The sequence below is a fragment of the Triturus cristatus genome, chromosome 6, assembly GCF_964204655.1.
Source record: "Triturus cristatus chromosome 6, aTriCri1.1, whole genome shotgun sequence".
Classification (NCBI taxonomy): Eukaryota; Metazoa; Chordata; class Amphibia; order Caudata; family Salamandridae; genus Triturus; species Triturus cristatus.
In genome coordinates, this window is record NC_140589.1 from 190,523,432 (window position 1) to 190,541,309 (window position 17,878).

Below are 17,878 nucleotides of genomic sequence, written 5' to 3' on the forward strand. Positions count from 1 at the left end.
GCTAAGGCTTGGACAAATGAACGTATTAGACCAAATTCCAGATGAATAACTGGGGTCGGGACCAGAGTATTAAAGTTATTTAGCTTACGTAAAATCTGGCCCTCTATTTTATCAAAAAAACTCTATTCTGCTGTTTGGTGGAATTCGAAAGCATACAGGAGGGTAGACTACTAAACACTAAACAAAAACAGTCTAAAAAAGACGAGAAAGTGAATCGGTTCAGCTTATAAATCTAAGATCGGCAGAACACCTAATTGCATTCAAACTATCAAAGAGGATGATAGGTTAACATGCACATTTTACTAAACAGTACTGAACCCCTTAAAAAAATATTACACTTGTCTTTAAAGTGCACAGCCTTGCATCCTAGCTCTACAAGATGATCATCTTGAGAGCTTTAACTTCTCAGAGATTCCACTGGACGTACTAGAAAGGTTGGAGGATCCGATCCAAAAGTAAGGAGTTGGAACGCTGGCAAACACCTCCTGAATAACAGAACCCTGTAACTGGAATACTCTGTGGTAATCTTACCCCACTCCTAACAAAAAGATGTAATGTTATTTTTAGAAACGGGCTCCGCATCACCTAACATGATCAACATTGTCTGATTCCAAGCCCAAAGAAAGACCTACAATTAAGCAGGTCCTACTGACAAATCACCTTGTTGAACTGAGTGGCAAGGATCTTTACCAAGAATGTTGGAAGTGGCCCTTTTTGCGGGGCGTGAGAAGGTGGTTCTGACTATCTGATCCACCTGGATTTTTCACTTTTTAATCAACTGATTGTTGTCCTTTAACTGAGGGAGAGCCTCATAACCTGTGATTCACCCTCAGTAAACTCAGGGTAAACTAGACTGTGCATGTTTACCGCCAGTGCCCACCTGCTGCTGCTGCTGTTGAGACGCAGCCAGGGTAAGAGGCACTTGGCTGGTTACATGTGAACACATGTGCACATGTGAGAAGGCTGCTCGTGGGAGACTCCTGCTGTGCGCAGTCCAGGAACTGCGTATAGGTAGACTGGTGCAGAAGGGACTATGCAGAGGTGGGTAGTGACCTGGAACAAGAAGTTATAATGTGGGTGTGGACATGAAAGGGCTATTCAGTGTACTTTACTGTTTGACTCTAGTGACACTCCATTATACTCCTATAGGAAAGGCTGCCTTTATGCCTTTCCCACTGTAACCTGTGGGAAAAGAACAATTCTGTTAAGTTCAAAAGCATATCTGTACAGCTTATGGGTCATCCAGGAAAGTCATATTTTTCTGACTTAGCTCAAGATCACCCTGCTGGGCTGGGTTAACTACTTTTCCCTCCAGCAGCAGAAACAAATGCCTCCCCGCACAAAGGGAGCATTTACCCCTAATTAGGTCAGCTCCTCAGAATGAAGGGGTGGGGTGGACTGTTCTACATCAATCAGCTATCAGTCATCCTGTTCCAGGAAGAGGGCCAGCCCGTGCCCACTTAACAAAGGAGGGAGTCCAGACCTCTGGAGCCAAACCAGAGGGGGGGACTCCTTTGAAGATTTGCTGAGACAGCCCCTAGCAGTGATGTCAGTGAGAAGTGGGGCTGAGACCTCCAGAAGATATGTGGCAGGTGACTTTGGGGTGTCACCATCTTGAAGTATCCCAGAAATCTGTGCAGGAAGGTGGAAACTGGGGCAGAGAGATCATGTGGCACATCAGGAAAGGCCAAAGTGCATCCCTGTTGGCATCTTCTGCCCCCACTTAAAAGGTGTTGCACAGGAGAATGTATCCATGCTGATTATTGACCCGGTGAGATAACCAATTGACTCCATTGAGGTAGTTGGGGTGTGTCAGGGGGAGGGGTATGTGTGTGTGTCAGGGGGAGGGGTATGTGTGTTTCTGTGTGTGTGTGTGTGTGTGTGTCTGTCTATCAGTCAGTCAGTCAGTCAGGCATGGTAGCTGCCTGGCTTCCAGCATAAGAGATGTGCAGAAACACACAGGGATGAGTGAATCCATTAAACGCAAGTTTAGATGCATGGAATCAATGTACTAAGTGATGTGGGATAACAAAGACCGTGAAGGGCTTGTACACCAGAAGGTCTTAAATGTTTTATAGTGAGTGGGCTGGCACCCATCTGTTCCCAGGTCCAAGCCTGGACTTTGCTCAGATCGTGTCCAGTACAACACTTGGTTTGGCACCCCCACCTATAAAAAAAAACTTCTCCCGCCCCTGCAGGGCCTTGTCAGATTATGAAGTGCTGTATAAGTACCATTAAATCCATACAATCTTCCCACAGTATGATTAATGAGGTGAGCAGGTGGGCATTTTGTGATTACAGGTCAGACTCTTCGCCCCTGAATCATCCGCAGCTGAGCTGCTTGCCGCCAGTGACAAAGTGCTGGAGGTTAGGGGTTGGAGTGGAGGGTACTGTATGTTAGTTTGGAGCCAGGTCAGAGGGAGACTGCGGCGGGACCTGCATGTAGGGAGCTCCATGCGCTCCTCTCTATGTCAATGCCCCGGGCATGGAGCCAGTTTGCCCATGCTATGGCCGCCCCGCTCGGATGTCACATGGATCCCTTTGCTATTAAAAGGCATCGCCTTACAGTCTGCAGTTCTGCTCGCATGCAAGTGATTCACAAACTTCCCGGCACGCGGTGTGGTCTTTTGATTATGAAATACTTGCACTTGGTAAAGTTGCACTGTGAGTTAATATGTTCCAAACAAGCACTTTAAATATTCAAACACATAATTTAATTTTAAAAAGATTTTAAGGAGATAAGTATCAGCGTCGACAGTGCGGGCCAATATATTTTCCAAAATACGACACAGTATGTGCACTATGTGTGCCTTATATTCGTATGACATGTCTGAAGATTAGGTTAGCGCCTCATGAGACATCTAGTTAAACCACTAGTTAAACCATGGATCTAGTCTGCTGACGACTGCTATCCGGCTCCGGTGGCAGGAGACAGTTTCATGAAACATTTTGGACAAATGGGAGCACATAGTGCAGGAAGGACAGCAGGAGTGTATATTTGACACAGTGCGTATCCAGAAAGTGAACAAGTTTCACCTTTAGGCCCATGTGAGCATCCAGTCCGATTAGACCAATAGTCCATCAGGAATGAACCAATGATCAAGGCAACATTGAGCCGACTAGTGAGACAGGACACCTGGATGGACCAAGGGTTGAGACACTGCATACATACACTGCCTGTGAAGAAGGAGGGTGACCAATTAGCCTGATGACTGAGATGTGCCAATGAACAAGGACATAGGAATATGCCATTCCAACGTGTGCAGAGACAGGGATGGACCAAGGCGCGACGGGTCTGGGACTGTTGTCCCCTTTACATCAAGTGGTATCTGGGTTTTTCTACAATGAAATTTAATTATAGGATTCATTTCGACATTTAGAATGATCTTTTGCCTTGTATTCACTGTTGTTTCTGAGATTAAGCATGAGAGTCGTGTTCCACAGATATCTTATTAGTGATTTAAAAATATTACTAGCTATTAATGATGAGAAAAGTTACCCAACCTAAATGGCTCCTAAAAAACTAATGCAAATGGAGATCCGTCTCACCAAACCTACTCTGTCTCCATGGCATGTATATGTTGGCCCGGTGATCCCCGAGACCTGCTTGTCACACCACTTTCAGATCTCACTAGCCGCCACTGGTCATAGAAGGAATACCTGGAAGTGGCTTACCCCTGAGTTTCTCTAGGATTTACAGTAGAGATATACAACCCTTTTTAGGTCTCGGCTAGCGAAGGCTGCGCTTGCGCAGTTTCGCTCGCGAGATTTAATGACTTGGAGTAGTGGGACTTTAACCCGCCCCTCTTCTCTCCTCTTCTCCATTGGCTGGCCTCTGAAATGCTGGTCAGCCATTGGAGAAGAGGTTTGTCTCTCCAAACAAGCCCCGTCCTTTTGCGATTGGGGGGGCGTGTTTTTTCAAATCTTTCGCTTTTTTAAAACACGCCCATAAGACAGCGAGTCTACGGCATGTCTTGCTCACGCTGCCTACACGCGCCAATCGGCTCTCTGATTGGTTGGCAACTACCAAATAAGCACTGTGATTGGTGGACCTTGTCAACCAATCAGAGAGCCTACTGGCGCGTGCAGGCAGCATGGGGTCCCTAAGGCACTGCGACGCGCTGAGGAAGGAAAGCGCTGTGCCCCTGAAATCACCACCGCCGCCCGGGACCTGAGCGCGCTGTGGAAGGAAAGTGCTCTGCCCCCGAGATCACCGCCGTGGGCCCGAGGTTGCGCGCAACAAAATCGCTCCTAAAATCACCGCCGCGAGCCCGGACCAGGCGTCGCCTAGCAACAGCGGTCCCATCGAGGCGAGCCCTCACTGATGTCAGCGTAGAGCTGGGGGAAATACTACCGCTGCTGGAAAAGCCATGCTCGAGGGCAGGCGGGGTTGCCTTGTTTGCCACCCATGCAGCGCCAAAGAGAGGGCTACGTGTCCCGGAGACGCCTTCTGCCGACGCCAGCTTCATTTAGTCATCTTGGATCCCCCCAGGTAATGCCCGCGGCTGGGCACGCGTATGCGGTACGGCCGTGAGCGGGTGGCTAAGACTGTCTACGAGCAGGAGCGGGCCTGCCTGAAAGTTATTGCTGCATACCGCCTATGATCTGGGGGCTGAGTGTCTGTGCCGATAGGATTGCGGCCTGTGGGCCGGAGGCAGTGTGGAGTTCAGGGACTGCAGTACTTCACTAGCCTGCCGTGGACTCTGCACGCGGGTTACGGGACTGCCAGAGACTGCCCTATGTATGAGCGAGTGCTGGGAACATTCCCGATGGCGGACATTCGGGGCAATTTAAAAAGCTGAATCTCCGCATGCATTTCGTTGAAAGCCTGAACACCTTGCCATCACGCATTTTAAAGCGCGTTGCCTGCTCCTGTCGTAAAGTGCTCACAGGGGCATACTTTCTTTGTAGTTGGCCTTGGGAAGTGTTTGGGGGCCGCAGAGGGAGCACCTTTCACAGTACAAAGGCGACGCGCATTCCTGGCCGAGGCACCGTTTGCCAGTGTGAAAGTGACACGCCTTCATAACACTCTTATCTGGCACCCCTTGTGCTTCGAACCGGGCATACCGCCGCCTGAGGTTTGAGGACCAGTAGGCTCTCTGATTGTCAACCAATCAGAAAGCCTACTTGCGCGTGCAGGCAGCATGAGCAAGACACGCTGTAGACTCACGTGGTGCGATGCAGGCATTTCCCCCCCATCGGCTGGCCTCCTCGAGTAGATTATCTGCTTGCTTGCCCATAGACCGCCGCTTCGGGGTGTCTCTGCACGCTGTGCTCGGTGCTACAGCCCGTCTCTGCTCGCTGCGCTCCCGGTGAAGAGTGTGGTGTGAGCTTGCCTCTGTCTCACACTTGGGACGGCTCTACCTGTTACAATTAGCGCTCTGGCGTACGCCTCGATATAAAAATAAAGGGGCGCGGCCTGCTGAGGCAGTCACGCACCGATACCAAGACACAGAGTGTGGTGTCCCTTATTCCAGTTGCGGGGCATATAGCGAGGGCCTACATCAGCGCGAGCGGCCCCACAACACTGGCGACGAGAGCGAAGATCGACCACGTGTGCCCCAGCTTATAGACGCGCTCCGCGGCGGTCACGCGCGCGCGCACGTGTTCCTGTCGGGCCCGACTGGAACAGGATCGGTCTCACGCGGGCAGTGCAGCTGGGCCCCTCTGACCAACGGTGAGTGCACGTGTGCACCGAACACAGCCCATCTCGGCAGATGAACATCCCTGCCTCTGAACTGTCTGACTCTGTGTCCCTGCTGTGCCCTAGCTGAGCCCTGACGTCCTCTGGCAACACCAAGTGTGGGCATCTCCTGCCTCTGCGGCCTCCTCTGCCTGCTGCCGTCCCTCCTGCTGTGCTGTGCCCCAGGGAACCATGGGGGATGATGAACGCCCCGCCCAGGCAGTGCCTCTGCACCCCGCGTCCGGCGTTCTGCCGCCGTTTAGTGAAGCTGCTGACCCTGCCACTGCCGCCCCACGCTGGCAGACGTGGATTGGCCGACTAGACAACTATTTTGCGGGCACCAGGGAGACGGATGGCACCGTGAAAAGGTCCCTACTACTCCACTATGCAGGAGAAGAAGTCTATCTCCTATTCAAGCACCTCCCCAACACAGGGAACGCGGACGACTATGATGCGGCCGTGAGAGCCCTCAATGCGCACTTCGACCCCCAGTTGAACCCGGACTTTAAACATTTCAAATTGCGCCAAGCGAGGCAAAAGGAAGGGGAGTCGGTGGATGCATTCCACGCTCGACTGAGGGTGCTGGAAGACACGCACCTCGTGGGTGATAGAGCCAAGGAAGAGATCAGAGCCCAGATAATATGCGGCATACGCAGCAAAAAGCTGTGGACACTCATTCTCCGCCAACCGAACATCCCGATGGCGGACATTCTAGTGCTGGCACGGTCCCATGATCTATCCGATGCCCGCGCAGAGGAGATGGAGATGGCGCTCACACGAGGCGCCGGGTCAGGAGTAACAGTCAAAACAGAGCGGGCCGACGCAATCCAGACGCGTGAAGCTTCCCGACGACCGGCGGCAAAGAAGCCTGCAGCCCCGTGCGGGTACTGCGGGTATGATGAGCACGGAGGCAGAACGTGCCCTGCGAAAGGGAAGGCGTGTGACAACTGCGGCGTGATGAACCACTTTGCGTCTGTTTGTCGCAAACGAGCCACGCAACGGGATCGGAGAGGAAAGAGGCCGGAGAAGGCCATGGTGAGACAACTATCCCAGCTGTCGCTGTCCTCCCCCACCAACCCAGGGCGCAAGCAAGCACAGGCCCTGCAGGAAGATGCAATGGAGTCCGATGATGACGAAGGGGAGACATACCTGATCTCATTCACCAGAGCCCTCAAGAGCTCGAGAAGACCACAACCGAGGTGCGACGTCCTAGTCGCTGGGTCCCGGATAAACGCAGTGATCGACACAGGGGCGTCAGTCACCGTGATGGGAGTGCAACAATACAATCGCCTCCAACCCAAGCCTGAACTCCGACGGTCAAAAGCCCAGATTTATGCCTACGGAAGTGACACGCCACTGCCGTTGGCAGGAAAGATGACGGTACCGGTGAAGTCAGATGACGCAGAGATAACAATTGACATACATGTGATCAATCAAGAGGCAGACACCCTCCTCAGCGGGCACGCAGCCGAAGACCTAGGGTTGATCGCATTCCTCCGGAAGGTGCAAGAATCCCAGACGACTACCCTGCTGGACCAGTTTCCGGAGCTGTTCACTGGTCTGGGGAACATCCGACGACCACCAGTCAAGCTCCACATTGACCGTTCAGTCACACCCACAGCGCTAAAGCACAGGAGGATTCCTTTCCACCTACGCCCGCTGGTAGAGGAGGAGCTGAGGAGGTTGGAAGAGCAAGGTGTAATAGAGACAGTAACCGGACCCACCCCCTGGGTGTCACCCATGGTGATAGCTGAAAAGCCCCGGCAACCAGGCAAGATTCGGGTGTGCATCGACATGAGGCTGCCCAACAAAGCCATCAAAAGGGAGAGGCACATCACGCCCACGATGGATGACATAATCGCAGACCTTAACGGAGCACGGTGGTTCTCCAAACTGGACCTCAACGCGGGGTACCACCAACTAACGCTGGCCGAAGAGAGCAGGTACATCACTACCTTCAGCACGCATCTGGGGCTACGCAGGTACCGACGCCTTAACTTTGGCATCTCTTCGGCAGCCGAAATATTTCAGAACACTATCAGAGACATCTTGCAGGGGCTACCAGGAGTACTAAATGTCAGTGATGACATATTGATACACGCCACAACAGTTGATGAACACTACCGACGAGTCCGATCCACACTGATGAGGCTGAGAGAGTTTGGAGTCACGTTGCACAAGGAGAAGTGCCAGTTCTTTCAACAAAGCATCGAGTTCTTCGGATACACGTTCACCAACCATGGCATTCAAGTGGATCCAAGAAAATCCCAGGCCATCAAGAACGCCCCAGCACCGACCTCTGCGTCGGAGGTCCGCAGCTTTCTTGGGATGGCCACGTACTGTGGGCGGTTCATCCCAAACCTGGCCACCACGGCGGAACCTCTCCGACGCCTCACGAAGACAGACACCCTGTGGCGATGGGGGCAAGAGGAAGAAGATGCATTCCATGCGATCAAGACCACGCTGCTGGACCAGGCCACTCTGGTCTATTTTGATCCGACCAGGAAGACAGAGCTACTTGTCGACGCCAGCCCGGTGGGACTGGGCGCAGTCCTTACGCAAGAGCAAGAACCAGGTACATGGGCCACCCTGGCATACGCCAGCAAGGCGCTCACCCCAACTGAACAGAGGTATTCTCAGATTGAACGTGAAGCACTAGCCATCCGCTGGGGTTGCCGGCATTTCCACCTATACGTCTGCGGACATCCGTTTACTGTGGTGACAGACCACCAGCCACTGGTGCCCCTGTTCAAAGGGACAGCACCCCACCCCCCCCCGAGGATCGAGTGGTGGGCCATTGGTCTACAGCAATACCAGATGGAGGTGACATACCGGCCAGGTGCGAAGAACCCGGCAGACTTTCTGTCACGACACCCGGAAAAAGGGGTGACGTCCCCGGTCGGGAAAGAAGAGGAAGAGGAAACTGAAGCGCACATCGACTTCTTAGCTGCTCTGACTTGCCCTCGGATACTAACAATCCAAGAGATCATACGTGCCGGGGAGCGCGACGCCGTGCTGGCAAGGACACGGGGGGCTCTTCAAAAGGGGTCCTGGGCTGATTTCCTGCACACCGCCAACTCGTGGGCAGACGAGGACAAGAAGGACTTGCAGCAGATGTGGCGAGTGCGGAACGAACTAAGTATGACCCGCGATGGTGTCGTTCTGCGAGGGTCTAGAATCGTCATGCCCGCCGCACTACGCCGTCAAGCCACGGCCATTGCTCACGACGGCCATCGAGGGACGGAGAAGATGAAGACCAGGATGAGGGCGAAGATATGGTTCCCGGGGCTAGATGGCATGGTGGACGAGGTGGTAAGGAGCTGCGCCGCGTGCCAGGTGACGAGCGGCCCGGAGCCTCCGGCCCCCATCGTGACAGAAGAACCAGGAAGGTACCCGTGGGACAAGATTAGTATAGACTTTGGGAGCCTCCCAAACGGAAAAGTGTCGCTGGTAGTCATGGACAATTTCTCGAAGTATCCCATAGTGGAAGTTCTACCATCTACAGCCTTCATGTTCGTGGGACCAGCGCTGTTTGAAAATATTTGCCATGTTTGGGCGCCCCTCAGAGGTGAAGAGTGACAATGGGCCACCCTTCCACGGTCATGAGTTCCGGGAGTTCCTTCAGCATCAGGGAGTACAACATCGGCGAATCACTCCTCAGTGGCCACAGGCCAACGGAGAAGTAGAGCGATTCATGAGGACCCTGAATAAAGTAATTCGAATAGCCGGCGTGGAGCAACTAGACCCCGAGAGGGAAATCCAGCGATTCCTGGGAGAATATCGGAGCACGCCCCACTGCTCCACCAAACAAGCCCCGTGGTCTCTCATGCTCAATGGGCCTCGCCGCGATGGGCTACCCACAGTCCCTGGGTGGGTGCCCCCACCGTTCGAAGCGGAGGAGGCCTTCCAAAGACGAGCACACCGCAACCGACAAGTCAGCCGGGCCAGAGGCAGTCGAGACCGCGACATCAGACCAGGGGACAGCGTCCTCGTGAAGGACAGAAGGCCAGGAGGAAAATTCAGACCCCGGTATGAACCAGGCAGCTGGACCGTGGCACAGAGGCGGGGGACAATGGTCACAGCGGAAAGAGGGGTGGAGTCGACCACCAGGAACATCTCGTGGTTCAAACGCATTCCGGAGGCCACCGACCGCGACCAGAGGGGACTGGACGGAGTGGAGGAAGAGATCTCAACTCCAGAGTTGGGACCAGGATTAACGTCCAGTGGAGCCTGCAGCGCCCCAGAGCAGAGCCATCACGCCCCCACGGAAGGTGAAGCCCCGAATAACCACCCACCCAGCTCCGGCACTCGTGCCACGGCCAGGTATGGTCTGAGAGCGAACCCCACGCCCAGCAGCCACCTTAAAGACTTTGCCTGCCAAGCAAGTGAGTGACTGTTATGGACTTTGGTTTATTTTATTGTCCAAGTTGGAGAGGGATGTTACAGTTAGCGCTCTAGCGTTAGACGCTAGAGCGCATAATGTCACTACGCAACGCATACGCCACGAACGTGGCGTACGCCTCGATATAAAAATAAAGGGGCGCGGCCTGCTGAGGCAGTCACGCGCCGATACCAAGACACAGAGTGTGGTGTCCCTTATTCCAGCGGCGGGGCATATAGCGAGGGCCTACATCAGCGCGAGCGGCCCCACAACACTACCCCCGGCAGGGGTGCTCGGCGCATCACGGTGCTTCAGGGTAAGTTACTTTCTCAAAGACAAAGTTTCTAAGAAGGTGCAATTTCTATGAAAAATGTGTTTTTTATAGTTTTTTTAACACACTTGTGTCGGTCATTTCGTGAACCCCTCCCCTGTGCCTCTAAAAGACACCTGCTCTCTCTCCCCCTTCCACCTCCTCTAGGCACGGGATTTAAATATCAAATTCTCCCAAAAAGCGTGATGTGAAAACCTGTCATATTCCGGGAGGGTCTGTTTTCTGTATTAAGAAGACATGCTAGAGTCAGGGACTGCAGAGTAGAAAAGAAATTCGAGAAAATGTACTGGGTTTTTTTTTCTGACAAACTCTTTCTCCCATGCTGGAAACATCACATTTTCAAATCAAACGAGCACGCTTACGTCCGTCATCGGTACAACACAAACCCATGAGGACCTGCGTCTAGGCGCTGTAAGTAATCTATGTGAGATCATAGGTAGCACTATTCAGCGAACGCTACTCCTATTATCAACCTCGAACGGATGAAACGCTGAGTCGCCTCCCATGATAATTCACGCTGTGTTCTACGGGTTATGCACAGATGTGCGCAGCAGGCGCTTTGACCTTTTAATCTATTTAGCATTAGGGTCAGTGACTGGGGTGTTCGCTGTTATCTACAGCTGGTGGATAGAATTTTCACAATGTTTGTCAGGGTACAGAGCACCGCAGCCGGTTGTGCATTCACCCGCTGAACCACCTTGCTGTGCCAGGACCCCTTGACTTGCAGGACGTGCCTAGAGGTGTGCAGGGAGTGGTATATTAACGCGTCCAGCTCTCTTGCTGTGTCTGGAGCTCACAACTTGTAGCCTGTGCATAGCTCTCTGCAGTAGGCGCTTTTACCATTTCCGGGACCTCTCAAACCACACCCCAAGATGCTTATATTTTTAACTAATTCAGGGCCTAGAAGCATCTAAATTTACTTTTTGTCTTCCCAAAGCAAAGCACCCTGGTTTTTTCCATACTTACCACTCATTGTTTTACAACTACAGTATTCTCTAAACATGTCTAGTTTCCTTTGCAGACCTATATCTGTATGATCTCAAATCACCAAGTCGTCTGCATATAGGGGCCATGCCAAGTGTTTACCATTTATTCTGGAGCTAAATCCTTTGGCAGACGCTAGGACTGCAGGCAGATCAATAACAAATAGACAGAAGAGTAAGGGAGCTAGTACGCACCCCTACCTCAGTCCATTGTTAAGTTGTAATTTTTGTGTTAAGGTCCCCTTTGTGTGAGTGATTAAGCTATTGGCATTGTAAATAACAATGCCGTTGCTTTAAATGTTTTAAAAACAAAAACATAAACAAAAATAATGTAATGAGCAATGCCAATAGCTCTAACTTTAACAATGCTGAGACCATTGCATTGTAAATGCTTGTTATTTTTCTTGTTTAAAGTCCCCTAGAGATGGGGAAAACTAGAACCCTCTCCCAGTAAAATGCTCGACTGAGGTGGTAAAGACGAGTCAAAAACTCTATGGACCTTTATATGGAAAAAAAGACCCCACAAACTGCCAATTCCATGATGTTTAAGTCATCCCACAAAGAGGGTCTGGAGTCCCGGATATGGGCAGGTACATTCTAGAATTACATTTGGTTCTGGCTCTAACATGGGTGTTGCATACTTGGGAAAGCCCCTGATAGAGATTAGAACAGGAATGACTATCGCACCCCTCGGTGACCTACTTTAGATGCCTCCTAAGGACCAGAATGTTCAGTGACCTCATCCGCAATTCTTTTGTGTTATCCTAGTCTACTGGAATACAATAGTAAGAAACTGCAAAGTGACCAGCTTCCCATCCCCTCTGACATCATCAGTAAACAACTGTGACTTCCTACCCGGTATGATAAATGGAAACCTCCTACACTGGAGACACCATTCAATAATGAACAGGAAGCAATTCACTGATGAATTTCAACTATACCCGACAGATCTTTATAGACTGACCCGAATTCTCCACTTCACCTACCATGACAAGACACAGCAGGGGGCTAATTTAGAAACCACAGCCATGAAAGACCTTCAATGACAGTACCTCTTCATCAGCTGTCTCTCACCCATATCACTCGACTTTGCTACATTTTGACATGTCAATCAGTGGTCAGCAAACCTTCAAACTGTCATATCAAAAGTTAGTGGATACTCATCTGGCACAGGGTGACTAAATCATCTATCTGTAGACATTCAAAAGTAAATACATATAAAGCAGTGATGCTAAGATGGTACTTTCCACTGGTTGGTGTTGGTAATTATGCAATATAATGTCTGTCCTTTTCTAAATGTATCTAACACTTTATCAAACAGGAATAACATTGTATCTATCTGTTGTCACTCCTGTAGGGGAAATAGAGCAGGTGAGCTTGAGGTACCTTACAAGGCTGGCAACCCATGCGATGAGTGTCCCAATCATTGCAAAAGAGGACTGTGTGGTAAGTTTTCTTTATGTTTTCAGATGTTAAATGATCTATTCACACATTTTAGATGTGAAATTAACTTCAGAAATACATTGTATGATTTGCCGGAGCACAATTGGCTCCTTCAAGAAAACTTTCATAACAGCAGGAATGGAAAAGAGCTTCAATGTGTCATATTGTAGAAAGATAAGGCATGGTTCAGCTCTTTCCCTGGCTCACTTGTGGCAGCTTAGTGCCAATGGAGGCACAATTGTGCCATAGTGCAATGGTGCTTGCATTGTGAGCAAAATAGCTTTTGCGCAGGAAGGGCTACCTCCTTAGAGCTGTATACCTCGTTGTATGTGTGATGCAGATAATGCAGCAAAGATGCAAAGAGGAACTAATGAGGAAAGGTAAAGGCATTTCTCCTCTTATTCCAGCTTCAGGTAGGTACATGATTTTGGCATAAACCCAGCTTTACAAACTCTATTAAATCTGGATTTGTATTAAAATAGATCAGTGGATGCACAGGAATGCCAATCCTCTTCCCAAATAATGTTTCTGCAAAGCAAATGCTATGAGCTGCATTACGTTTTATTTAAAAAAATATTTGCAAAGCCACATAAATTAGGATTTGTTTGGCTTTGTAAATCCCAAAAAGTGGCACACCCATGGTGTAAATATTAATAAATCTGGGCCTTAGTGAGGAGAGGAGGAAGTGCGCTGTGGAATGTGGTGTTAGTCACCACCTCTGAGATGGCCATACCCAACCTAATGCCCCTCTCAGCAGTCATCTTGATCCAAAGTTTTCCAGATAGTGTTCTGAATGTGGTTCAGTGCAACCATTCATAGCATAGAAATCACATCGCTTTCCTGGAGTAGGTGACTTTCTATAAAAAAAAAAAAATCCAGGTTTTGCTCATTGTGATGTTTATGCATAGAATATATTTTGCCAGACAGATTGTGCAAGCTGCAGGTAATATGCCAGGTAGCATCAGTACTTGGTTTTACTTTGTATCCAGTGATATTCAGTGACTTGCTGCATGTGATTCTCATTTCATCCTGGCCCTGTAACCACATTTATTCCTGTCCTTTACTCTTTTAAATTTGCTAGCCAACTGTATATCTCCAAAATTGGTATAATTTCCATTTCCCAATTCGGTGATTTAGGGATTGTATTGTTACATAAACTACGACTCTGGCATAGCTCTACATGGTTTGCTTTCCCACCCAAGGTTGACACGGGTAAACTTGGTTCAATGCACCAGTGCAGGATGTAAAAGACAGGTTATTGTAGCCCCAAAGAACCCCACCCAATACATTGTTGAAGTGGAATCATTGCTTTTTGGATTACTAACAATCCCTAAGCCGGGATCTGGGGCTCTGTGGTACTGGAAACAATCCTATTTTGCTCTTTGCAATATACACACAAATGGTACTAAGAAGAATAGGCACTTATAACTAAAAGCATGTTATGCTACAGAGCAAACTTATCTCAGGACATCTAAAGTGACCACACAGAATATCATAGAAAGAGTATTGTGAACAATGAGAATCAAATTAACATTTCTAACATAGTTAAAATGTAATTTAAAGACTTTGGGCCTGATTTTGATCTTGGAAAAGACTCCTGTTGTGCTACCACGGTAGCATTTACAAGTACTCCGTCAAGCCAATGGATTTCGACCCACACTATTTGGATGTGGGCTGGTTGATCCTTTGTCTGTATTAACCCCTTCGGCGCTCATGACGGAACGGTTCCGTCATGAGCGTCGGTTGAGCTGTGCTCATGACGGAACCGTTCCGTCATGACCACGCCCGCGCAAGCAGCGCTCAGCACAGCGGGGGAATCCGCCCCGCATGGAAGGGGTTAACAGAGTGTTTTCTGTTGCATAAGAGGCTCACCAGTGTTGATGCGGTGGACTCCTCTGCTGGCCGTTAGGGTGGTGGGATTGCACCAAGCCAATTTAGATTTCTCAGTTGTCCTAGTGGATGATTCCCATAGCAGGATTTCGTTGCAGGATGCATTTAAATTTGTACTACTTCTGTGCCTTTTGGATGGATGCTAGCATCACACACCTGATGTGTTTTGACTAACCATTGTCACCTGCATATCAGACAATAAAATGCACTTCATTTCAGTCCATGATCCTTTGTCATTTTACTGCAGCAGAACATTGTTCAGGAGAACTTTTTCAGTGAAGTCCGTTTTTTTGCTTTCTCTGTTTCTGTTTCTTGTTCATTTTTTCTTCTTTCTTATTTTCTTATGGGTTATTACATTTATCAGTGGTGTGGAATTTGGAATTTGGGTCAGGTTGCATCCTAAATCTACTTGTTCAGTAGCAAAATCCACTTGTCCCGTTTGTGCAATGTAATGCGACAGCAAATTATGGCAGCAATCTCAATATACAATAGCTCTGAAATAGCCTCTATAATTAGGCCAGGGCTCCTTCCATAGTAGGGTTTGAATACTAGAACTTTCTTTATCTTGCCAAGCTTCCGCAGATCTAAATATTGGGGCTAAAGGTAAGGGTAATCATCAGTTCCAGAGTTGGAATGCCCTTTTGAGTCTATGCAAACCTACTAACTTGCATGTTTTAAGTGTTTTCACCTACTCTTCTCTAATCTTTTCCCATACTGAGAAAGGATAGAAATTTACTCCTGACAATGGCAGACATAAAACTTCTTCCAGTGGTTGGAGAGAAAGTGATCATGCAAACACTCATATTTTCACATAAGCAAATATACACCTGCATGCTAAAATGCAGTTCCCAAATATCTTCAAGGAGTACTATTTCATGGCCTACTTCAGTAAAGTCCTGTGAATTCCCAAAAGCTGTATATCTGCACTAAATGCAAGGACATGGGTGCACTTTTGAGAGTTTATTTAATAATCGGCCCCTATTTAGGTCTGGTGTTAAACATGACCTTTTGGGTTTAATAAAACTCTGTCTCTCTCTTTCTGTATATTGGCTAGCTTCACTGTGAGTGAAAGCATTCTGTTTTTTCACAAAGAGCATATCGACACACAGTCAGTTTGTTCAGTGCCAGGAACTACTGTGGTAATGTATGCTTTTTGAGACCAAAACAGTTTTTGCTTTTGTTAATGTTTGTTATAATGGTGAGGGCCCGGAAGCTCCCACACCAATGAGATTTTACAAAAGCCATTCCCAAACAAGTCACTCATTGACAAAACCAAAAGGCTGACCAACAATTTCAGACCTACTGACTTTACCAATGTTTGTTTGCTTTTGTTTCCCATCATCATATTAAAACTGGTTACAATGATTTTCCCATATGAAGATTTTTGGGGAATACTAGCATACATCAATGCATTTTACTAAATTATTCTGCACAGAAATGGTTCCTAAAATTTTACAATAGTTTAGAGAAATGTTTTTGCATTTTTTTGTGAACATTTTCTTTTTAAAGCAGAGAATCAATTTTGCTTTCAAGCTACTGAAAATATTTGCACCTAATCAGAGACCATTCTGGGAGCATTATACTTAGCCTCATATTGCTAAACACTGAAAAAGTGTGTACACATTTTTATACTGGAACCACTGTCAGAAGTGCAATCGTAGCTTACATTTACTTAGAGCGCTCACCCTCATAATAAAGTCTTTGCATTAGTGAACCATAAATACAAGTTTGAACAGCATTAACACATGGGCATGAATATTACCTTAACTGCAAGCAATGCCTCTTCCTGATCCATAATGTGGTACTATAAACTGGCAGCCAAAATGTGTGTTCTGTAAGGGGTTGGTCCTACTTGTAACAAGGACAAAATACTCCTGGAATTCCACATCCCTGCATTTATTTAAGTTTATAATTATGATAATGCAAGGAGGATAAATCCCCATTTTTCTGAGGCAGAATTGTCTGCCATGGTGGATTAAATAATAAGAGTAGACCAACAATTGTTTGGAGGCCAAGTACAAAATACAACTATACCTCAGGAAAGGGAAATGTGTGCCAGAATACCTGACAGAGTGAATGCTGTAACAAGCAATTAGGAAGAGGTGGAATGTTCCTTGGCCTCCAAGTAGCACCTGGAGGCCCAGAGGACTGGTGTTGGTTCTCCCAGCCTCCCTTTACAAATATAGCCCTAGGGAGAGAAGGTCTTGCAGATCCTACATCCAGAAGGCTTGACAGGAATCGCTAGTGGAGAAGAGACCGGTAAAATATACCTGTGAATGTGCCACTAAACCTAAATTTTATTCTGGCTTGTAATTTAACTGTTGCTGTGTTTTGCAACTCTTTTAAACATATATATTTCATTTTTTAATTTGCAGCATTATTGTTGTTTCTCTTGTTTTGCTAATTGTTAATATGTTTTGTCGATATGTTTGTTTCACTTCATGTTGGGTATGGATTGTTTAGTTAGTTAGTTTGTTTGTTTGAATGTATTTTGTTGTATTTATAATTACAGGTTTTATTCTCCATTAAATTTCACATGGTGATTGATACTTGTGTTTTTTCACAAAATAACATATTTCATATATATGTTTTATAATGAAAATGTTTATTTATTTTGATGCATATTTTACTAGGTATGTTCAACTTACAATTTTGCAAATGTTCTTAATGTTTAAGTGAAATGACTACAACTACAATTTTTTTGGTTTGTCAAAATGAGATTGCAATGTTATTGTGGTCATTCTTATTACTTCTTTTAACGCATTATGTATTTATCAATCTCTATTTAATGCTGTGTTTTTTTACATTTGTTTAAATTTGATTTTATATGTTGTCATTTTCTTTTCATATCATTGAATTGAAAAATATCAGTTTCATTATTCAAAGTTTGTTGACTCCAAAGTTATAATTTTTGTTTTTTTGCATGTTGAATATAAGTAATATTTTTTATAAAAGTACTTTGCACTGTTTATTTGATGACTAATTCCATTTCTCCTACTAAGGGGTATATTCTCAAGAACGTGTGATAACCATCGAAAAAGTTACTTAACGCAACCTACAACATTGCAGTCCATCGCGGGAAATTTACGCCGCGTTAACCAGGTATTCACAACACGGCGGTACCATGCGATAGTCACCTGAAAACGTGTCTACTGGCCGCAATACAA

The 17,878-nt window shown here is 47.6% G+C and overlaps 1 protein-coding gene across 1 annotated transcript in view; it reads left to right on the plus strand.

The window, feature by feature from the left end:
• The window catches only part of LOC146816615 (cysteine-rich venom protein-like), a 176,245-nt gene that overhangs the window by 141,369 nt on the left and 16,998 nt on the right, over window positions 1-17,878 (plus strand). The window contains exon 7 of the mRNA XM_085609145.1: window positions 12,736-12,824. Within this exon, the coding sequence (XP_085465271.1) occupies window positions 12,736-12,824 (89 nt within the window). The remainder of the gene's footprint in view (window positions 1-12,735; window positions 12,825-17,878) is intronic.